At 39.0% G+C, this 25,197-nt stretch overlaps 1 protein-coding gene across 1 annotated transcript in view; it reads left to right on the plus strand.

Moving 5' to 3' along the window:
- SPATA6 (spermatogenesis associated 6) overlaps positions 1-25,197 on the plus strand; it is a 109,152-nt gene that overhangs the window by 16,662 nt on the left and 67,293 nt on the right. Inside the window, exons 2-4 of the mRNA XM_045291761.1 lie at positions 1,984-2,032; positions 19,509-19,550; positions 20,713-20,837. Coding sequence (XP_045147696.1) covers positions 1,984-2,032; positions 19,509-19,550; positions 20,713-20,837 — 216 coding nt within the window. The remainder of the gene's footprint in view (positions 1-1,983; positions 2,033-19,508; positions 19,551-20,712; positions 20,838-25,197) is intronic.

The following is a 25,197-nucleotide window of genomic DNA, read 5'->3' on the forward strand; positions in this document are numbered from 1 at the left end:
AGAAGCTTGAAAATAAATATGCATTACATTATGCATCGAATCAGTTGTCTTTTAAAAAAATGTATTATTAATTGGTAGTTAATACATATATCATATCATTCCATAGTTCAATCATGTCAAGCAGTACAATTGCTATCACAATCAATTTCCAAACATTCTTTCCCTTCCTGGACTCCTTGACATCGTTTCCCCACTCCCACCACCACCCCAGCCCCTCACCCCTAAACCCTTATTCTACTTGCTGTTCCTGTGTATGGGTTCATCAATCCTGGGTTTCATATACTGAAAAACAGAAAGACATATAACACAACTTCAAGAGGGTGACCCATCCAATGACATGACACATCTGAGATAAACCCCCTAATATGAACAAATAAACAAAAAAACAAAACAAAAATGCAGGCAATGTTGAAAGCCAGATCAGGTCCAGCATGCATGGGGGGGTGGTGGTGGTCAGTTGTTCAAGTTTTAACTGTTCAAATCAGGTTTATCCCTTCGATCTTCTATACTAATCTCTTTCATGCACTCTATTTAGTAACTAGTTTTCCCCCACTCCTCAGTTATGGATACATTATGAATAGAGGGAGGCTTAGTTTTCCTATGTAGTTCCCACAAATGTATCTTGGGCTCCCACTGTCATCCATAGCCTTATGCAAACTGGAGTCTCACAATTTAGGCTGTGATACTAATCCCTCCTGCGACTAAGGATTATATGATTATAATCTGGTGACTAAAGAGGATGCACTTCTTCCCTGTGGACTTAGTTGACATCTCACTTAGATGGCTGCTTGTTTGGAGACACGCCTTTAAGACCCCAGACAGTAGTCTATTTGATAGCTGGGCACCATCTAATTTCTTCACCACACTTTGCTATAGTGCTTGTGTCTTCTGTGTTCCCTTCCTAACCATGAGTATTGAGCAGGGCCATGATGTAAGAACTAATTGTTCTTAAATTGGAGCTAGGATTTAGTGCAAGCCCCAAATCCATTCCTGGATTTATGATTTTTTAGTTTGTTGTTTTTTATCTGCCTTTGACTCCCTTTAAAAACCTTCTTGTTAATGTATGATAAAGAGTCTTATTGATCATCCCCTTGGAGCATAACCATTTTCCATTAATATTGTCTTTGATTAGCTCCTGGTACTAATTTTTTTAAAACCCTGTTGAGAGAGGGATGTTGAGCAAATGTAGGCTAACTCCATATCACAGTACCTGAATTACTCACTTGTACAGAAGCGGTCATTTCGTGGCTGGACACTATTTAAACAAACAATGGGAGTTAATTGTCAGGGGAATTTATAATAATAATCACTGAGCATGTCAGCCACAGGTTTGCTGGCAAGTTGTCCTTTTTTTTAATGGGTTAGTTTATTTCTAAAATTATCTTAGATTTTATATAAAACACAGAACCTGTCATATAATATCACTGTACCTGAATAATAACTTTTCATGCAAAAGAAAAACAAGTTACTAGTCAATTAGAATGGGACATCATGTATTACTTAAGGCTTTCTTGTACTTCTTTTATAAATCCGTTTTGACCTCTAATAATACAGCCTTTTAGTTTATTACTAAAAAATTACATTTTTCTTTTTTTTCTTCTTTGCCTGCTCTCTTCTTTCTCTCCTTTGTTCCCTTCCTTCTGCAATAATTCCCTGTCTCTTCTCTCTATGGTGTTTGATTTTGGGCCCTGAGGATACATGTTAACCAGTACAAATCCCTTGCCCTCTTAGAGATTTCATTTTAGTTGGAGAAGCAGAAAAAAATTAAACATATGAATAATAAAACTTTATATAATAATATGTTTCATGAAAAGGACAAAGGAGTAAAGAGTGGCTGAAGGATTGAGGGAATTATCTATTTTCCATGGTGGTTAGAAATGATAATATTTAAGCTGAACCTAAATTATGTTTGGGAAAGAAGTGATTTGGAATGGAAAGAAATACTGAGATTATCATACATCTATCTTCCCTCTTCCCCTGCAGGTGTTCCCTGAAGCAGTGGACCCTGGAGATGTGGTTGCACAGCTTGAATGTACGTCTTTAACTTTTCATTTCTAGCTTCTGGGATATTTTAGAATTTATCATTCTTATGCTGTTTAATTGTGAGTTAAATAAAAGTTAAAGGTTGCAGAGAAGCAGGGGATTGTTTGATTTTCTGTTCGATATTCTGTGGAAAATGAGACTTAGTTGAACTTATTGTTGAGTGATTAAGATGATATGGAATGTTTATCATCTAAGGATAGAGATTCATGCTTGATCGTGGTTTTTTCACCGCAGACAAGAATATGCCAATAACCTTGGTGTATTGTAAACCAAGACAGTGAATCATACAGGATCAAAAGGCGGTACCTTAAAACATACATGCTTTTGAATTTTTTGGATTTAGTATGTTAATAAATTATTTGGACGATACATGTTTACAACTGCCGGTAACAGTAAACGCTTGCAGGTTCTAGCAATGACCTGTGTCAGTTGGTTCTGACTCTTAGTGGCCCTACGTCCAATAGGATGAACCACTTCCTGGCCCTGCCCCAGCCGCACAGTTGTTATGCTGGAGTCCGTTGTTGCCGCCGCCGCCATGTTAGTCCATCTTATTGACAGTCTTCCTCTTTTCCGCTGACATTCTGCTTTACCCAGCATAGTCCATCCCCCACCCCCACCCCAGGTCTGTTCTTTCTTGATGGCCTATCTGAAGAATGGGAGTTGAAGTGTAGCCATCCTCGCTTGTAAGGAGCATTCTGGCAGTACTTCTTCCAAGACAGCTTTCTTTGTTCTTCTTACAGTTCATGGTACTTTCAATATTTTTCACCAACACCATATTTCAAATGCAGTAATTCTTTTGCTGTTTTCCTTGTTCATTGTCTAACTTTTGCACGCATAGGAGGTGCTTAAAATGACCATGGCTTCAATCAGGCATGCCTCCGTCTTCCAAGTGACAATCTGGCACTTCAACACTTGTGCAGCGGGTCTTGAGCAGCAGATTTGCCCAGTGAAATGCATGGTTTGATCTCTTCACTGCTGCTTCCATGAGCATTGATGGTGGCTCAAAGCAATATGAACTTCTTGATGACTTAATTTTTTCCCCGTTTATCATGATGATGCTTATTGTTCCAATTGTGAAGATTTTGTGTTTGTTTTATTACATTGAGTTCTAATCCACTCAGAAAACTGCAGTTCTTGATCTTCATCAGCAGTTGCTTCAAGTCCTCCTTGCTTTCCACATGCAAGGTTGTGTTATCTGCATATCACAGATTGTCAACCTTCCTTCACACCTGGTGCTGCATTCTTCATATAATCCAAAGTGCAGTCATTATTTGTTCAATCAGCATACGTATTAAATAAGTATGATTAAATAAGTGATGGAACCCTGACATACACCTTTCCTGATTTTGCACCATGTTATAGTCCCTTCTTCTGTTTGAACATCGGCCTCTTGGTCCTTGTACAGGTCCCACATGAGCACAATGAAGTGCTCTGGAATTTCCATCCTTCTGAATGGTATCCATGCTCTGTTCTGATCCATAGACTCAAATACCTTTGCGTAGTCCATAAAATGCAAACCAACAACTTTCTGTTATTCTCTGCTTTTAGCCAAAGTCCATCTGGTACCACCAGTGATGTCTTTCGTGCCATGTCTCCTTCTGAATCCTGCTTGAATTGTTGGCAGCTTTCCCTTTCGATGTATTGGCACACCAGTGTTGAATGATATTCAACAAATTTTACTTGCATGTGATATCAATGATACTATTTTATAATTTGCATATTTTCTTGGGCTGCTTATCTTTTTTCTTTTTTGGGGGGGGCTGCTTTTCATTGGAATGAGCACAAATAGGAATCTCTTCCAGTTGGTTGGTCAAGTAATTGTCTTCCAATTTTTTTTTTGCATAGATAATTGGATGCTTCTAGTGCTTCAACAGCTTGTTGATTTCATTTAAGAGTCTATCAATTCCTGGAGCCTTGATTTTCAGTAATGATTTTAGCACAGCTTGGACTTCTTCCTTCAATATTTTTTGATCATATGCAACCTCTTGGAATAGTTGAACGTCGCTCACTTTTTAGTACAGTGATTTTGGTCTTCCAAAGTCTTTTGGAGTTTACTGTATCATTCAGTATTTTCCGCATAGAATCATTCAATATTACAACTTAAGACTTAAATGTTCTTCAATTCTTTCAGTTTACCATGGAAATGAAATAGCAGTTTGTGTGTTTTCTTCATCATATTTTTTTAAACAACATGTGTTTGTAGAAGGGGCCCTTTAGAATGGATTTGATTGATTGCTTCCTATAGATGTTCTTTCGTTTGTTTATCACTTTGTAAGATGATAATTACATATCGAGATCTGATAAGCTGCAGGTTTGTTTTATTTATCTGTTTTGAAAGAATCCTTTATAATTGTTGTTATGGCCTTACTGTTGCATCATATCAAGTGGCACATCCTTTCTAATTATCTTAAATTGAGGGGTACTGAGACTGATCATTTGGCTTCAGGCCATCATCAGCCTTATGTGTCTATTATAAAGTTTCTCATCAGCCTTTTGTCTAATAACTTGAACGTCCTTTAAGATCCATCTTGTCATTAAAGTTAGAGAATGGGGCTTTTTCTAATAGGATCATTTTTTTTTCCTTTAGAGGCTAGACTTCTATATCAGAAACCCTCCTTAGCAGCAGCTTGGTTACTCTGCAATTCAGATTTTCTAGGAAAGGCAGGCATGCTTCAGTCTTTTATGCTTTATTGAGGTATAATTTACATAGCCTAAAATTTACCTGTTGTAGCTATAGTTACATGATTTTTTAAAAGATTTTTTTCATCACCACGTGAACTGCATGGCGGGAGGCCACGTTTGGCCTCTTGTTCCTTCCCTGTTGCCACAAGGCCTATCTCCACCCTCCTCCTTTCTTTCCCTATGCTGAGACCAAGTGTTCATTCCACAACACTGTGCTTCTCTTCTGAGTATGGTAATATGTTGTCATGGCCCACACCGAACTGACAGTGAAGAGAGTTTATTAGGGAATTTAACATCAGTCACTAGCCTACAGCAATATCTCTTCTTAGCCAGCAGCCAAATCTCTCTCTGGTCCCCAGCTTTTGACACGTAGTCCCTTGGTCTGTGCCAAGGCCTGTGCCAAAGATTATTGATCTCTCTTACAGTCTCATTGTCTCTGTTCTGTCCCATGGCCTCCCTTCCTTGGCCTCTGGTTTCGGTCTGGCTCCTTTGCTCCCTTGGTCACCATGCTGTAGCCTCTGATGCTGCTGACATTAGCTTTGCCATTGTAAACAGCAGTCTTGAAAGTGCTCTCCTCATGGCTCTTCTGTTGGTCCTAGGCCTTCTCCCTCTTCCTGTCACGATGGTTCATCCTTACAGCCAGGGGAGGGGCAACTAATATTGACCAGCGCCTCCATTTGCATTATCTTACCTACTCATTAGGTGATAGCCATAGAAGGAGCCCTGGAGGTGTAGTGATTGCGCATTGGGCTGCTAACCATAAGGGCAACAATAGTTCCAAACCATCAGCCGCTTCCAGGGAAAAAGACAGTCGTCGTCGTTTTACTCCTGTAGAGTTAGAGCTTCAGGACCTCACCAGAAGTTCTACCAGCTCTAACCTGCCTTAAAGAGTCACTGACTCAGTGGCTGTGAGTGTGAGTGACAGAGATGTGGATGGAAGGACTAGGTTAAGAAATTTCTTTTCCAGTTTAGAATGTTGTTTCTGAATCCAGTTTAGAATGTTGTTTCTTCCCCAAAAGTTTCTGGGGAACATTTGCAGTGAATCCCATGACTACCTCACTCTCTAGCATTTACTAATCTGTTTCCTGTGTATAGATTTACCCTTTCTACTGATTTTTGTAGGTGGAATTATATATTATGTAGTCTTTTGTGTCTGTCTTTTTTTCTTAGTACCATGTTTTGATGTATATCCATATTATTCCATATATCAGAAGTTTATTCCTTTTGATTGTTCAATAGAATTGCACTGTGTGGGACCTTTATTTCCCCTGTTTTCTGTAAGATAGTGAGGGTGGCACAGCACTGGGCAGTGTGCCCTTCTGTTGTATGTAGGGTCGCTATGCGTATGAGCAGCCACCACTAACAGCTCACAACTCACAACAACAACTGCTACCAATTTTTCAGCAAGACTTGACGTTTATCGCTAAGGAGGGGGAATACGAGTCTTTTGAGTTATGCTACACCTGTCCTGATTACCTTTGGATCAGGTGGTGAATGTGTCAGCTCTCCACGGATGTAGATCTCTAATGGAAGGAGAAAGGCTGAAAGTGTTTGCTGTGGAAGCAGCTCACAGATTCCCCTGCAGTGAGACTCCATAGTACTGCACCTTTAAATTCAAAACACTTGGGTCCAAACAAGTAAGCCAGTTTGACTTTATAGCAATGGAAGCAAAGAGAAGAGTTTTAAGAAAGGAAACAGTGAACCAATATAGATTTTTCTGCAATTTCTACCTACCTGTTTTACTGCAGGACTGTGAGTCACATATATCATTTTCCATTGTTGAAATACAAAGTGCCTGTGTCCGTTTGCTTGACTAGAACATACTTTCTAAAAGCAAGTTGAGCATGGTCCAAAAAATAAACAAATAAATAATGAAGCTGCGGGGACAGCCGTCGCTTGAAAGTCTTTTAATAGGTTGGGTCCTTGAGTAAATTCAAATTAAGGGCTCACAACAGACCTTGATACACAGTATTCCCTTACTGTTATTAGTTTATTATTAATGTTATTATGTTATTAGTATTAATATTATTAGTATTGTTATTATTACAGAACCTGCCAGATTCATTTCACACCACATCTGTACCTCTAAAGAAACTGCAGAAAACCAGAATCATTTCAAACTCTGGGGAAATAAGACAATGATATTAGAAGCCTAGAGCATAATAGGGCAATTTCATATTTACAGAGAAGGTATTCTCTTTAGGAAAATGGTTTTAATCTTGAGATCTACCAGAGTAAAATTAATTATGACTAAAGCTACACCCTGAGAACTGTCCTTAGGCAAGAGAGAGAATAAGATTTGTTTGCTTGTTTGTTTGATGGACTTCTTTACTAAAAGTGTTGATTTTCATTCTTCTCACTGAAGTTTCATAGCTTCTTTTCTTTAGCGTGCACACACGTATGCATGCACCTTCACTTTCTCTCTCCTGCCTGAAACATTCTTCTTCCAGTAGACAGTGTCCTTGCTTCTCATTTTTATCAGTCACTCCTCAAATGTATCTCCACAGAGGAACTTCTTCAACAAAATGTGTAAGACAGCACCTCGATGCAGTGGGTGTGGTTTGGTGCCATGATGGATTCTGTGTCAACTTGATGGTAACTGTATGGAGGTAGGGTGGACTCTGACCGCGCAGTCAGCTCATAGGTTGGTGATGTCTCCTTGGGGTGTGCTCTTTTTATGAGAGAGATACTGACAACTTTTTTCTCCTTTATGCTTCTTCACTTTTTGCCTGGATTGTTTGTCTGGCTCTGAGGTTGGCAACCCTTGTGATCTACCAATTCTGGGAGCTGTGGTGCCCAGCCATGTTCCTATGACCTGGATACATGTGACTGTAGACACCAGCCTGTCATCTCCCAGGTCCACAGTTTGTCTTCCTGCTCCATTGGCCGGCAGTTGTGTGCATCTGAAGAGAATTCTAGCTAGCATTAGACCCACGAACCTGAGTTGGACTAGACTGGCACCCCTTCTAGATATAAAATAATGTTTTATACACATAGGCGTTCCATTAATTTTGTCCTTCTAGAAAACTCAGCCTAACACAGATAGCATTAAATCAATTCTGACTTAAATCAACCCTATCTAGGTGCAACAGAATGAAACCCTGACCAGTCATGCACCATTCTCATAATTGTTTGTTTGAGTCCATTGTTACAGCCTCGGTGTCAATCCATCTGGTTGAGGGTCTTCCTTTTTTTCTATTGACCTTCTGCTTTACAAAGAGTGGTATCTTTCTGGAGGGATTGATCCCTCCTGATAACATGCCCAAAGTACATCAGAGGAAGCCTCACCATCTTTACTTCTAAGGAGCATTCTGACTATACTTCTTTTTAAGAAAGATTTGTTTGTTCTTATGGCTCGTCACTGCCGTTGAGTCTATACCAACTCATAGTGGCCTTCTGGAACAGGGTAGAACTCCCCATTTGGGTTTCTGAGACTGTCACTCTCACAGGAATAGAAAGCCCCCTCTTTTTCCCACCTACTAGCTGGTAGTTTCAAACCCCTGACCTTGAGGTTAGCAGTCCAATGCAAAGCCAGTATGCCACCAGGGCTCCTGGGTTCTTAGGGCAGTTAATGGTGGTTTCATTATTCTTCACCAACACCACAATTCAAATGCAGCACTTGCTCCATCTTCCTTATCCGTTTCCCAGCTTTCATATAAAAGCAGCCTGGCTTGGGTCAAGCACACCTTAGTCCTCTAAGCGGCTTCTTTGCTTTTGAAGGGTCTAAAGGGTAAAGCAGTTTTTGCATAAATTTTGCTCAGTACAATAAGTGGTTGATTTCTAGACTGCTGTTTCCAGAGCACCGACTGGATCTAAGAAAAATGAAAACCTTGACAACATAAAACCTTCTTTCATTTATCCTGATGTTGTTTGCTGATCCAGTTGTAATGAATTTTGTTTTCTTTACATTGAGTTATAATTCAGACTAAAGGTCTATTTCTCTTATTTTTATCTGTAAGTGCTTCAAGTCTTTGCAAAAAAGTTTGTGTCGTCTACATATTACAGGTTTTCATTGAAACTTTCTCCAAGTCTGATGTCATGTTGTTTTCCGTTTGTTTGGGTGGGGGCGGGGGTCAGTTAGTTTCTTAGATTATTTGCTCAGCCAACAGATTGAGTAAATATGATGAAAGGATACAACCCGGATGCACGTATTTCCTCATTTAAAACCAGGCAATATCACTTATGCTTTTCAAACTCCTTCTTGGTGCATGCACAGGTGCCATGTGAGCACAATGAAATATTCTGAAATTCTTACTCTTTGCAATGTTATCCACAGTATTTTATAGTCTACGCAATTGAATGCCTTTGTAAAGTCCATGAAACACAGGTATCTTTCTGATACTCTCTGCTTTCTGCCAAGAGCCACCTGAAGTCAGCCTTGATATTCTTCGTCCTACATTTTCTTCAGAGTCTGGTTTGAATATCTGGCACTTCACTGTTAACTGCTACAACCATCGTTGAATTAGCGTCAGTAAAATTTTCCTTGAGGTGATATTAGTGACACTGTTAGATCATTTCTTCTTTACGTTGGGCCACCTTTCTTTGGAACAGGCACCAATATGGATCTTTTCTATTTGGCTAGCCAGGTAGCTGTCATCCAAAATTCTTTGCATAGGCCAAGAAGTCTTGCATCCGTCTGCTGACACCTTGCAGTGGGTGTTCACCATTTCCTGGAGTTTTGTTTTCCATCCGGGCCTTAATGCAGCTTGGATGTCTTTATTATCATTGGTTAGTGATAACCTGCTCTCTCTCGAAGTGCTTAAAATTGGCCAGTTCCTTTGTGGTCTGATGACCCTGTGTATTTTTTCCCTTTTCTTTTGATGCTTCCTTCATCATTCAATATTTTGTCTACGGGATACTGCAGTAGCACAATTTGAGGTTCGAAACTTCTCGTCAGCTCTTTCAGCAGGAGAAATGCTGAGCGTGTCCCTCCCTTGTGGTTTTCTGACTTCAGGTCCTGGTGAAGAACACAGTATCTACCACCCTCGTCGTCTTTAGTGCTGCCCTATCTCCTACTCGAGGAAATGTTGAGTGAAAGTACGTGCTCTTAGTATTTCTGCCAAGACAGCAGGAATAAATAGGGAGTTGCTTGAGGCAGAGTGTTCTCGTGTTCTTGTTAGCACTAGTGTTTGTCTTCTCTCTCACTAGCACGAGAGTTTTGTAAGAACAGAGACGTTACCTGTTTTGCTCACTGCTGCATCTCAAATGCTTAGGGCAGTGTGTGGCACCTAATAGATACATTTGATCTCCAAGGAATTAAATAATATATCACAAATTCATCATAAATCTGCTTCTCATTACAGTCTCTATGATTGTTGAAACAATGCTATTGAGAGCTACCTGTTTGTAGCATTACCCCTTTGATATTTTGTCTTTGAGAGTTGATAATATTATAGCTATACTTGCCTCATGTCCTTCAACATTTGAATCAATACAAGATACATTCTCATTTCTTTAGCATTAAGTTACAAGGTGTCACCGATTGATTTCGCTGCTTACAGGGAAAAGCAGTCGGTTTATTAAGGTTCCTGAACCCATTTCTTACTGTCGAGGAGTTCTCCTTTTCTTGCTGTCTAGGGGTTTTTAAATGCTTTGACGTGAGGATTTGATGGCTGAGAATTGAATGAGAGCACTTTTCTCTCAATTCTCAGGAGAGATTCTAAGTTATAGTCAGGATTCATAATTTTAATCTGTGATGACAAATATATTTCTATTAATTCATCTTTGTCTTTAGAGTAGATATTTAAGTACAAATATGGCAACGTTCTTGCCTGTAAGGAAAGCCAACAATTCTTTGGCACAACAGTGTTTGGGAACTTTTTCTTAAGGTATTTATTGTAGCTGTTCTGTCCCTAGTATTTCTGGCGTATTTTTATTGCATTTACTTTATAACACTCTAAAAGTTCGTGGAAAATGTGAATTTTTACTGAAGGCAGAGGAAAACACTCATTATTTACCTATAAGCTATAAGGCAACTGTTAAATGAGGTTAATTATACTGTGTGCTTCAGTTGCTATAGTTTATATTAAATTACTGTTCAGCTTCCAGCAGCATTAGTCTCCTTAAAGTTTGTTCTTCACTGATTTAAAGCATTTTTCCCTGAAGCATTTTTGCTAAAACACATTTGTTAAATATAAAGGAATTGAAAATTTCATATAGAAACCAGGAAATTGTTTTTCTCAGTGGAAGTTAATCTGTGTTCTTACAATAAAATATAAATTAGACAAACCCAAGCAATTATTTTTAGGCCATTTTTTATAGCTGAGATATTTTAGTAACAATATAGCCTATATTGTGTAGTTTCATTCCTTCCTTGTGGCAGTTATTTATTGTGTGGATATTAGATTTAGAAGCTACACAGCATACAAATCTAAAATTTATGCTTGTTATTTAAACCTTTCATTTTTAAATTTTATTTCCTTCTGATTTTCCATGAGATTATTGGTAAATATAGTTATTTTTCTTTTATTATTGACAGCAATAATGAGTCACAGCAACAATCCCTGGAAACATGAAATGGTTTTATTTTTTTTATTGGCAATATTCTGATTATGTGTTTGGCTTCTTCCAGAATTATCCGGGGGTGAGGGCATCTTTCTACCCTTAGATCTGTTACAAAAAGGCTATTTTCTCCCTTGACTTTGGCTTTATTTCTAGCCTTTCATGTCTCTTTATAAAATGTTAAACTATTCTACATTGCTGTCTTTGACATAAATCTAGTACATATACACACGGATCATTTTCTAGATTCTCTCTTCATTCCCTTTTCTGGGTCTCTTTGTCAATCCTAAACCTAAATATCACACGTCCTTAATTATTACAGCTTAAGTTTTAACATTTTCCAGATTTATTTGTCTCATCTGTTCATGTACAATAAAGCCTCTAAAGTGTATTGATCTCAAGTATACATTTCCGTGACTATTATCTTTTGTATCCATTTATACAGCCACCATTCATCCATATCTAGGACATTTCTAGCAACCAGAACTGCTCATTTGTTCCCCTTGAGATGATGATTATGACTTATATCAGCATTGATTAGCTTGACTAATTCTTTGACTTCATAAAAAATAAAAATATATAGTTGTATCCTTTTGAGGATGACTTTTTAAAGAAAGAAATCAGCTAATGCCTCAGTGTTATTTGCATCGGTCCTTCGTCCCTACTGCTCTTTTGCATCCATTACATGAATATACTACAATGTACTCATTCTCCCCGTCTTTCTTAAAAATTCTTTTTGATGAACATAAATACTTAATTCTTTTGATAAATTCTTAGAAGTAGATTTTTTTGGTAATACAGTAAGTGTACACATAGCTTTCGTTGGTACTGTCAAATGGTATCCCGATTATTATTATAGACAATGCCTAGTTATTTTTGATAGAGTGTTCATCGTATGTAAAAAATATATATATGTTGAAGTAATTTGAGGCATATTTTCATGCAGTCTTTCCTCTGGGAAGGTTTTCTCTTTGCTTTTTGCACGTTGCCAGTGGCACAGTGGTTGTCCACTGAACTGCTTACTGCGAGGTCAGCAGTTGCAAACTACCAACTGCTCCAAGGGAGAAAGATGAGGCTTTTTACTCCCATAGTTACAGTCTGAGAAACGCCTGGGCAATTCTACCCTGTAGGGCCACACAGGAGTCAGAATTGACCCCCTGGCATGAGTTTGAGTCGCGGTAGCAAGTCTTGATCACATGGATCTAATGCTAGAGATTTGGATGATTTGAAGCTGGGTTTCATTGCTGGTAAAGATCAGTTTATTTCCAGTTCATCCTATTTGTATTGCTATGATATTGTCTTTTGAGGGAACTTACAGGAAATTGATGATTCAGAGGTGGAATTTTCATCTTCCATGTGGGAGATCAGATTCCTTGCTTGGCCCAAGACACCTCAAATGTGAACACCACCCATGTGGTGGATGCATATACGTTGCTGTGATGCTGAACAGGTTTCAGCGGCGTTTACAGAATAAGACGGACTAGGGAAAAAGACCTTGTGATCTACTTCTGAAAGTCAGCCAGTGCAAACCCTGAAGATCACAGTGGTCCAATCAATGGTGTTGTGAGCACGTTGCCATGAGTGGGAGGCAGTCTGGATGGCAGCTAACAGCAATGACAGTGCACGGCAGAGCTTTGGGAAGACTTTGCCTTCTTGAGGGCCATGTCCTTACTTCCTGCTTCTAGGTCTCTGAGAGTAAATACACCTCAATTAGACGTTCTGGTTCTTTACTTGCCTTTTCTCAAATTAGCAGATGCCATGAAAGAGAATGTCTGGCTTTCCTTTTTTTTCTCTCCAATTATCGACCTTGTAAATAAATTAAAAAATTATTGATCCAAAATTTATAAGTGTTCTTATCTATTCTCCATTGAAATTTTTTCCAAGATCATCCTTTCTCTCTGTATTTTCCCAACAGTTCCCTTTCTCCACCATTCTATTTGTTTGTTTAATTTAAATACCTCTTGTGCTGATGATGCAAAGTTAGTAATTATAACTTTCTATAACTCATATTATTTTACATTAAATACACAGATACATACGTCTATATGCCTGCCTATCTAGGTTACCTTTAGAATCATTATTCAAGGCCCATGAGATGTATCTTTGAGTTTTAATTATATTTTGGGAAAATTGGCCATATTCCATTATTCATTCTTTTTAATAAATGAGAGCTATATACTGATTAATTTGAAAACATTTTGTACACTCTATTACGGAGGCTTTGTAGTGTATTGTCTGCGGGTGAGGAGCCCTGAGTAGCACAAATGGTTCAGTTGGGTGGTGGTTTGAATTCACCTAGAGATACCTCAAAAGAAAGGCTGGGGATCGAAATGTAATTACATCTTTTTGTTGATTTGAAAGGGAGTTATTATTTCAGCCAAAGGGGATGTATATGAAGACAGACATGTAAGCAAATAATTACAGTTCAGTGCTGTGAGGAAAAGGTATGTCAAAATACTTTGGGAGCTCACATTGCATATCTCATGAAATTTTACTTTATATTCCGCTCTTTTCCAGAAGACAGGGTTTTCCCTTGTGATCTAGTATTTATTAAGTAAAATATAGGTTACTCTCCTCAAAGGAGTTTCCATTTTAATAAAGAATCAGACATGTAAATAAATAACCGGAATCTTGTTAACGACGGATTCATGAAGAAGTCAGAGAACTGTTGGATGAGTCATGCCCATGGGTATTAATATCACTCAAACTTATGGCAAATCTATCTTAGATTGCAGAGGGAGATTAGCAATTAGATTTTGATGAGAAGTAGCCATGCCCTTGAAGTTAAGAGATGATGGTGAGAACAGATGAAAATTAACCAAATCAGATGACAGGAGGCTTACAATTCCTTGGTAGAGTCAATTGCTACTACTACCGACTTTTTAAAACCTTTATTAATTTGAATTGTCAATGATATATATTTAGTTTATCAAAGAAAAAACATAAATTTGGTGGAATCATGAAAATGATTAAAACCAATGTAAGGTGACTAAAATTTTTGAAGGAGATATATGAAGTGGATATAAAATGGACTGCTCCCATTTTAATTGATCTATTGGACAAGACGGAAGAAAACTTTAACATGAGACAGTATAATGGGGATTCTCAAAAATAATGATATTTTCAAGCATGATAGTGGGCTGAAAAGAGCCTTGGTGGCACAGCACTTAAGCACTTGCTTGCAAACCGGAAGTTTGGAAAACATTTGACAGCCGCTTCTGGGAAGATGAACACAACGGTGGAAACCATACATGGCAGTTCTGCCCTGTCCTACAAGATTGTCAGGACAGGACCCTGACTTTATTGCGATGGGTTTGATAGTGGGTTGATAAAACTACTAGGAGGTTGCTGTATTGGTGAATATAGTTTTATATAATGGAACGGTTGTATGAATCATAACCAACTATGGATAATGCTGTGAAGGATGGGAATTCCAGAGTATGCAAGGAGAACTTGTCCATAGCCCAAGAGACACTTGTTTGGACAGACTAAAAGGATATCATATGGTTTGAAATCAGGAAAGATGTGGGTTGGCGCTTTCACAGTATCACCCAACTTGTATGCTGAGCAAATAATCCTAGAAGCTGGCCAATCTGAAGACGCGCATAGCATCGGGATTAGTGGAGGTTTTATTTTACCAAGCTTTGATATTCAGATGACCTACATTTGCCTGCTGAAGTGAAGAGCACTGGAAGCACTGTAGGATGAACAGCGGATAATACAGCTTCCCGTCTGGATTACACTTCAACACAGGAAATAGATCCTCTAAAATCTGGACCAGGAAGCAACATCCCAACACCTGGAGGGAAAGTGGAGGTTGCCAAGCTTTCCTTGTACTTGGATCCCAAACCATCGCTAATGAAAGCAGCGGTCTAGCAGTCACACAGCTTATCGTATTGGGCAACTCTGTTGCAAAGGTGCTCTTTAAAATGTCTTTTACAAAGCACAGGTGCCACTTGGAAGACTAAGGTACACCTGACCGGGCTGTGAAAGCTGGACAGTGAATACGAATACCCGGAGAACAATCCATGCTTTCAATTGGGATGTTAGAGATGCATATTGGATATACTTTGAACTGCCAGAAAATGAATACTTCTATCTTAGAAGAATTAAAACCAGAGTGCTCCTTGGGAGGAAAGATGACAAGGCATTGTCTCAGGTACTTTAGACATCAGAAAAGAGCAATCCCTGGAGAAAGACATCATTCTTGACGTAGAGAAGGGCATCAATAAAAAAGGCCTCTTCAATGCAATGGATTGACTCTTTCTTTAAAAAAAAATTATTTTATTGGGGGCTCGTACAATTCTCATCACAATCCATACATACATCCACTGTGTCAAGCACATATGTACATTCGCTGCCCTCATCATTCTCAAAACATTTGCCCTCCATCTCAGCCCTTAATATCAGTTGCTCATTTTCCCCTTCCTTCCCCATCCCCCCCTCATGAACCCTTCATAATTCACAACTTATTATAGTTTTGTCATAAATTACACTGTCAGACGTCTCCCCCCACCCTCTTCTCTGCTGTCCCTCCCCCAGGGAGGAGGCAATACCTAGATTCTTGTAATCGGTTCCCCCTTTCCACCCCACATTCCCTTCACCCTCCAGGCCTCGCTCCTTTCATACCTGGTCCTGAAGGAGTCATCTGTCCTGGATTCCCTGTGTTTCCAGTTCCTATCTGTACCAGTGTACATCCTCTGGTCTAGCCTGATTTGTAAGGTAGAATTGGGATCATGATAGTGGGGGGGGGGGGATTTGAGAACTAGAGTAAAGTTATGTTTTATCGTTGCTACCCTGCACCCTGAGATGGATTGACTCTTAAGCACAAGAATAGTGCATTGAATTGTGTCCCCAAAAATGATATGTCAAGGTTCTAATCCCTGACATTTTACTGCGAAATCGTCTTTAGAAGGGCAAGTAAGCTAAAGCTCTCATATGTTAATATAGTTTGCCTTTACACTTGATAATGTGTATAAACTTTGTGTATCAGCCTGAAATAACTTTCATTCGGCATTTTTCTAAACATTTCAGACTTTCAAATAAGATTGTACGATCATTTCTAACTTTCCATTACAAAAAAATACAATGGACTTTTGCTTATTGACTGGGTCTCCAGCAACCTTTCCCTGTGTGTTAATTAAAAAGCACATCTTTAGATTCATTTGGACTTCTTGTAAGCCCAATTGCATCATGAATGCTGGTATTTTCTTCTTATAATCATTCTTGTTATCTCTTTTTTATTGCTTTTTTGCACTAGCTTAGCTCTCCGGTGCACGTGGATGTCTCCTACTTGATCTCAGAGGGGACGGTTCAGCATATTACCCTTCGATATGATTTTACATTAGATTTGTTTAGTTTTCCTTTAAAATTTCTTTTTGAAATCCACAGATCAAAATTTGCTATTTTAAAGTGCACATGTTCGTAGTTGAATTAAGTACATTCACAGTGTTGTATGTGAACTCTCACCTCAACCTTGTTCCAAAACACATGGCCTCCCAAAGCAAGTTTCCGAGCCAATCAGCAGTTACTTCACATCTCCTCCTCCCTTTGCCCTCTCCAACCACCAGTTTGTTTTGTGTGTCTGTGAATTTGCCTGTTTGGGATAGTTCAGATAAATATGTATATATATATATATACACACATATATATACATACATATATGTGTATATATATGTGTGTGTATATATGTGTGTGTGTGTGTATGTATGTATATATATCTGGCTTCTTTTACTTAGCCTGTTCAGATAAATAGAAGATATATATATATATCTGGCTTCTTTTACTTAGCCTGTTTTTGAGGTTCATCTACATTGTAGCTTGTGTGGGCACTTCATTCTTTTTATGGCGGAAAACATTGCATTGGGTTTGTGAGACTAACTTTTGACGGGGGTAGAAAGTCCAGTCTTTCTACCAAGGAGCTGCTGGTGGTTTCTAACTGCCGAGCATGTGGATCTCAGCCCAAAGTGTAACCACTGCACCACCGGGGCTCCTGTGTGGAGAGGCAGTGAACAAAATGAAAGCCCTCTACAGGATGGCCTGACACAGTGGCTGCAATACTGGGCTCTAACATGGTAATGATTGTGAGGATGGTGCAGGATCTGGTGGTGTTTCATTCTGTTGTACATACGGTCGCTGCTATGGGTTGGAACCAACTGGATGGCACCTAACATATGTATATGTATGTGTATATGTACATGTGTATAGACATGTACATATGTATATGTACACAGACATGTATACAGAGGCGGTGGTTAGGGAATATGTCAACTAGACAGACACTCCTGGCTAGGGGTGGAGTCAAACCTATCAATCAGGTTTCGGGCTGACACCTCTTTGGGGTCATAGCATTTTGGCTTATGAGTGACAAACACTGGAACCGCTCTCGTTCTCTCTGCCTCTCTGCCTCTCTGGCTTCCTGCTTGCTGGAACTCTGCCTGTCTCAAGGGCTGGCCCCACATGAGCCACTCAACACTGAGCGCTGCCAGCAGTCTGCCATGTTTCCACTGACTTGTGACTCTGTACCCACGACCTATGATCTTCCTATTTCTCGATTTATCATTTTGCGTCACTGGCAAGCCTTACCTTTAAGAACCACTCTGGCTACGTGAGTGTGAAGAGGGTCTATGGACTAGTATTGGATTTATGGACTTGAGTTGGACTGGGCTGGGATGCCTTCTTGATATCATTGCTCCTTTTTTATATATATGTCCCTGGACACAGACAGCATGCATGGGAAAGCAGGGGATCAGGGAAAGAGAGAAGACCCTCAATGAAACAGATTGACACTGGCTGCAACCGTGGGTTGAAAATAGGAATGACTGTGAGAATGGCACAGGACCAGGAACTGTTGTGCTTGGGTCTGTAAGTAAGGCCTGACTTGACAGCAGTTCACTACAGTTGTCTAGATTACCCTATGTCCCACTTATAGCTTGTTACTTCTACTTGGAACATTCTTGAGTTAGCTTCTTTATACTATTGTGTTAGGTTAAATAGATGTGATCCCAAACACCTCTTCCTCAGAGCTCCTTCCCAGACTCTTGACCTACAATCTATTTTAATGTGTGCTCGCACAGTACCATCCACAATGCGTTCATTGTACTATGGTTTCTGAAAAATCGTATATTAAGTTGATTTCTCATTAGAATGGAATATCAGAGACTTGAGGGAAGGGATATATTATTTTTTCCTCTTTATTATTGACCCAGGATAGACCCAAAGAGGGTATTTAGTATCATTCATTGATTAGAAATCCAGGTAGAGGGACAAATGTCTAAGATTTCAATTAGATGAAAATGCTTCAATGGTAAAGAACAAAGAGATTATATTTTTAATGAGTTCTTAGAAGGGCACAATTTAAATTCTATAATAAAAAATACTCTGTTGTTCTTGTTATTGTCGTTAGGTACCATTGAGTCAGTTCCAATCCATAGTGCCCTTATGTACAACAGAGCAAAATACTACCCAGTCCTGTGCCATCCTCAGAATTCTCCCCATACCTGAGCCCATGGATGCAGCCACTGTGTCAATCCATGTCATCCAGGACCTCCCTCTTTTTCGATGATGTCCTTCTCCAGGGATGGGTCCCTCCTGAAAACATGTCCAAAGTATGTAAGACAAGTCTTGCCATCCTTACCTTTAAGGACCACTCTGACCATACTTCTTCCAAGGCAGACCGGTTTGTCCGTTTAGCAGTCCATAGTACTTTCAGTATTCTTTTGCAGCACCGCAGCTGAAACGCATGCTTTTTTCTTTGGTCTTCCTTATTCAGTGTCCTTATTCAGAGACTTGCATGTGAGGCAATTGAAAATACCCTGGCTTGAGTCAGGCCCAGCCTAGTCCTCATAGTTGCATCCTTGCTTTTCAATACTCCAAAGAGGTCTTGTACAGTGGAGTGAGCCAATACAACTCTTCTTTTGATCTCGACTGCTGCTTCCATGAACATTGATTGTAGATCCAAGCAAAACAAAATCTTTGACAACTTGAACCTTTTCTCCATTTGTCATGATGTTACCTTTTGGTCCAGTTATGAGAATTTTGGTCTTCTTTTACCTTAGCTTTTCATTAAAATTATAAAGAATTATTTAACATATCCAGATATGTTATATAACATACTCACCACTCTGCTTAAAATAGTCAAATAATTTATATTTATAAACATATAATTACTGAAGTATAAACACGTACATAATCTATTCAGTGATTACTTTAAATGCTTCTTTTGGTAAAGTAACTTTTGATTATTATTAATTTACTTAAGAAACTCTTCTTTTAACTTTCAGATGATACAGCAGTGTTTGAGTTGATACAGCTTGTTCCACCAGGTACTGTATTGTATGTTCATAAAATACTTGATGTGGAAACCATGCTTTTTAAAGATTTCATCATTTCTCTCTTTTTCCAAATTATGAATGATATAGTTGCCATCTTTGTTCCATTACGTGTAACATATGAATAAATGAAAATATATATAAGAAAGATGGACATAAATAGTATTTGAACACATTGTTCTAAAACTGAGTAAATAGTAATGACCGAGAGTAGAAAATAAGCTGATCTTAACCTCGGATATTTGGTTAAGAAAAAACACTTGAAGTTTAAATTGTGATTTTCTAGTATTATGTGATTTTCTCTATGAAATAGTTATTTATCTTTTGTATGTGCATATGTTAGCTGTTGTTGTGGATTGGAGGGAATAAAACACATAATCAACATTACAGAGCTCAGAGGAGGTTGAGTTAAAATGCATAGACTAGTTTTCTTTGTTTGTGGTTCATATGATTACAGAAAAACTACATTTTAATTAAATGTTTGCCTTATGTGCAAACTGGAGTGAGTATATATATATATATATATATACTGCTGGTCATCTAAAAGGAGCCCTGGTGGCCTAGTGCTTGTGCCTGCAAGATCAGCACTTGGGAACCACCAGTGGGAATGCAATGAGGCTGGCTGCTCCCATAGAGTCACAGGGCAGCTCCACCCCGTCCTATCGGGCCACTACGAGTCGGCATCCATGTGATGGCGCTGGGTTTGGGTTTTAGTTGAGCAATCTAAAAACTCGAAGTATTACTAGCTATCTAAATTCAGGTCGTTTGACATTCTAGAAAATACCTAAATGTTTTCAACATGTAACCTCATATTTTATAAGGATGGAAAAAAAATCATCGAGATGGTCATTAAGTTTAAGATGTGTGAATGTCATACCAAATTGATGGTTTTAAATAAACTTTTTTGGTAGTAACTCACTCTAGAGAAGAGGAATTAAAAATATTAAAATTAATGAAATGTAGCATATTCCTGAATAATTAGATGTGTTCTTCTATTTAATATAATTTCATTCAAAATTTTCTTTCATAGGAAAATAAAATATATGACCCTGAAGTAGGTATTTTAATACAGTGTCGGGCAACATATATATCACTAATGATTTTATTTCCAAATAGAATATTGTTATAATTTGATCATAGGCTATCTTTCTTGTAGTTGGTGAAACACTGTCTACATATGATGAAAATACAAGAGATTTCATGTTCCCGGGTCCAAACCAAATTTCTGGACACCATGATTCAAACCGTCAGGTTACCATGAGGAGGATTTCTGGCCTTAGAGTAAGTACACATTATTTTCTAAGTCAAATATTACCAAGTAGCAGTCAGTGTCTCAACTATGAAGAATAAATCTAAAGCTTAATTTGTTTTAAAGGTTAATTATTTCTAGAATTAGAATATTATTTCAAACACACTGAAATCTAAATGAAAATAATTTAACAAAATCCGTGCTGCGTGTACCATATAAATGAACAAGTATATATTTTGAAAACCACCTAGCGTCTCTTTTTCTCTCACAGGAATTACTAATAAACACAGGAAAAGGTGAAAATTTATGTTAACATGTAGTGGATTCTAAGCTTGAAGACCGTATGGTATCATTGCATTTAATCAATGTGGCAATGCCAAAGTTGTGAATAAAGGAAAACCGTTATATAAGCTTGCTATGTGTCAGAATTGACTCAATGGCTGTGAGTTTGGGTTTGGTTTGTTATTTGCTTCTCTTTTTTGCAAATTGGAACAATTACCCTTCAGAGTTATCTACTAAAGGCTAAGGTGCTCATGTATATCCTAAAGGAGATATCTTCTCTGCTATATAGAAGTCTTCTTAGGAATGTTTGTAGCATTGTTCATATAGTAGTGAATCTGGAAGTAATTGAAATGCCAATTAGTAGGAGTTTAAGTAGGCTAATTGTGATACGTTCATGTAATGAAAATATATACGCATACACCTAAAAGCACAAGCTGCATATGTCCAGTCATACAACTTACTTCAAATTCAGTTGAAAACATTTAAATTAGCTTTATTCCTTAAAATCAATCTTCCACTCAGAAAAACGGAGTTATCTCTGATATTTGAAAGAGGGAAATGGTTAAAGAGGTTGGAATTGCTTGGAAACCATTGCTTACTTCTCCCATAAAGATTTGCAGTCTTGGGAAATATATGGCCCCTTCGGTGTTGGAATTGACAGGATAGCAGTGAGTTTATCATAGAGTCTAAGTCAGCCAAGTATGGTCAATATGAGCCAATATGGTAAATTAAGTAACAATTTCAGCAAACTGAAAGTACTAAAAATGCCTTTAAAAATCTATGAAAATAGGACCCATTTAGAAGATGTTCAGTGTTTAGTTAGCACCTACTACTATCATACAAGTTTTCCAAGTGTTTCTGGAACTGTCTAGAAACTTGCATTGAAACTGATTCCTCAGCTTTTAAAGTAATTTTAAATGTTGTCTTGCACCAATATGGTAGTAAACACCCAAGATGATGGAGCATAAGCAGGAATCTACCCTTCATCTTCTAATTTTTGTGAACCTCACATAGGAGAAGTTGTTTCGTGACTGGTAATGGAGGGGTGTAGAGACAGCAAGCATTCTCCACGAAAACAAGACGAAAACGGGGCACAATTGCTGCACAACTTGAAAGCGCTGCATACCAGCCAAGCCGGATAGCAAATCACGTGTTTATTTTAAAACTGCAGTAACTTCGTGTGCAAAGAGCAGGAGTATGCATTCGTCTTGCCAGTGTCAGCTCCCGCACTCTGCTTGGTCAGCTAACACCAGAGTTTCACACGCCTGGGGCTGGGGCTAGCATTAATCCAGTTTGCTCCCAGCAGGGCTAGAATCAATTTTGAGCAGAGTGATAAAGACGAAGGCTTTCCTTGTTAAAATTGGCAGATCCAGTTGGCAATGGAGAGAGGGAGCCCTCACAGCTTTGCTAAATGGATTGCAGTTCTGATTGCCAAATAGCAGACCAGCCAGGAAGTTGACAGGGAGATGCTGGAAGTAAAGGAGCAATACCAAGACTCAGATAAGCGCTCCATACATTGCTGCGTGACTAGGAAGCTATGCGTGTGCAGGAACACGGGGAGAGCCCAGCAAAAAGCGAAAGCAGAGAGAGACTGTGGAATTGGCCACAGCATTGAGTGTAATCTCCCAACCAAGTGGGACAAACACTAAGCAACAAACAGATGAGATTCCTTGAAAGAATAAACTAAGAAAGACATGTATACACCAAATAGCAAAATGACAGATGGCAATCCGAATCCTGAGATCTTGTCTTCAGGCATCCACTGATTGTAGAGGCATGTTTAAACACACCTTGTTCAGAATAGTCACTTGCATGTATCCATGTGGCAAAACTTTATAACTAATCATCAGATAGGTGCAAAACGTTTAGCAACAATGTCACCTGCAAAAATATGGGATGCAGAAAATATACCTACTGGAATGGGTGGTTTGGCTAAGGAGATGTTGACAGGGTTTGAAGGGTTGCCTGGTTTCTTGCTGTTTAGAGCAAAATCTGAGAGGAGGAACATTTCGTAAGCAAAAGGAAATGCTATTACACAAAAGGAGTTCAGACTTGCTGTTTCTAGATTCCTAGCTTCTTCACGTGGCAAACTATGCTAAAATGACGAAATGGCCGTTGGGCAAAGATCAGTCAAGGGTACATTCAGGAAATTGTGGTCTGAGATGAAACCCAGGCTGTGACTACAAAATCTGTTATATGCTCAGAAATATCTCGGATGGTGTTTCAGAAAATCATGTAATTAAACATAGGGCTTCTGAAAATGCCTGATGGCATTGTTCTTCCTCAATGAGCAAAAGCATAACACGGCAAAGGGTGTGGCTTTTGTCTAATGAGGAAAATGCCAAGAGGATATGGAATAACCATCACCCCTCCTGAAATTTTAAGAGCATTATGTTGACAGAACCACCACCAGTTTGGTCTAAAATGAGGAGAAATGGGATCAAATAAAGACTTTTGGAACCTCATGCTTTTATTTACAGGACTCGGGCTTCTAATACAGTGTAACTACAAACGTGGTCTACCTCTCATTTCAAAGAAATTCAAAAGATATAACCAAGAGCCCAGAAAATAGAGCTAAGACCCATGAATAGTCATTTCCAAGCAGTCATAGGACTAAGGCCTACTCGTAGAACTTCCAACAACGGGCCTGACTGATTTCAGAATTGCTAGTGTCCAGTGAAGGAGCCCTGGCAGCATAGCAGGTACACATTGGGCTGCTCACTGTAAGTTCAAAACCACCAGCTGCTCCATGGGAGAAAGATGAAACTCTCTATTCCCATACAATTACACACACAGGCAGTTCTATCCTGTCCGGTAGGGTCTCTCTGAGCTACAACCAACTTGATGGCAGGGTCCAGTGAAGGATCCCTGGGGGCGGGGGTGGGGGGGTAAGCCTTGGGGTGCTCACTACAGTGATTCAAACCCACCAGCCATTTCACAGGAAAAGGTTAAACTACATGCGCTCATAAAGATTTACAGTCTTGGAAATTCTATTCTGGCCTTATAGGGCCATTGTGAGTTAGTAGTAAATGGCTCAGGGCCAGTGAGTAGTTGTAGTAGTAGGATTCATGCTTACCTCTGTTATTTTCCTGATTTGAACAGAATGTCTTTAGTGATTATACAACTTAACTCTTTAATTTATAAATCTTCTGATTATGAAGAAGTGTATTCTAAAAGTTGTGCTTAAACAGCTACATAGAAGAGCCTTAGTTATACTTGGGTGTGATTTCAGTGATAATATCCTGGATGGTGTAGTGGTTGTGTGTTGGGCTGGTAACAGCAAGTCAGCAGTTTGAAACCACCATCTGCTCCTTGGAAGAGAGAATGGGCCTTCTGCTCCTGTAAAGAGTTATAGTGTGGGAAACTCACAGAAGCAGTCCCACCATGTTTTGTAGGCTTGTTATGAACCAGCACTGACTTGATGGCCGTCGGTTTGGTTTGAATTTGGTTTTTAATTTATTAACTTTTTATGCTGTCATACATAACTACCCCAAGACATATTGGACATCATTCATAAAGTATGTACTTCCAGGAAAACAGTAGATCGATTCATGTTAGGCGAAGATTGCTTTTTCTATAACATATTTGATGTTTGGAACGTTTGGGTCAAAGGTTTGGTTTGTAGAGACCAATTGTAGGTACCTGCTATGAATATGTGGCCTCCATTATGTGAAACGGATGATAACGTTGGGTGTTTGGATAGTGCACAACATGTACGCTTTCAGATAAGCTTCTTGTTGTCGAGTTGTTTCAGATCATGGTGAGTCCTGTGTAGCAGAGTGGCACAGTGCACCCTACAGTGTGCAAGGACTGGCTTTTTGAAAAGTAAACTGCCAGGCCTTTCTTTTGAAGAGCCTCTGGGTGCCCTTGTACCACTAACCTTTTGTTTCGCACCCTGTTTGACTCCACTTACTGCAAAAACAGTTTTCACCCTGGTGATTGAAATGCTGCCGGAAGTGGAAGCTTGACTCCTTCATAGTGTTGACTGTGTGCTACCCGAGGGGGAAACTGGAGGCCATGGTGGAAATATACCTCACTTCCTTTCAGAAACTGGAAACAAAACTGTGTTTTTCCCCCCTGTAATATGAAGAGCCTGTCCAAAGTATTTCT

This window comes from Echinops telfairi, unplaced genomic scaffold, assembly GCF_000313985.2.
Source record: "Echinops telfairi isolate 266 unplaced genomic scaffold, ASM31398v2 ScPeMD7_443;HRSCAF=831, whole genome shotgun sequence".
Taxonomy (NCBI): domain Eukaryota; kingdom Metazoa; phylum Chordata; class Mammalia; order Afrosoricida; family Tenrecidae; genus Echinops; species Echinops telfairi.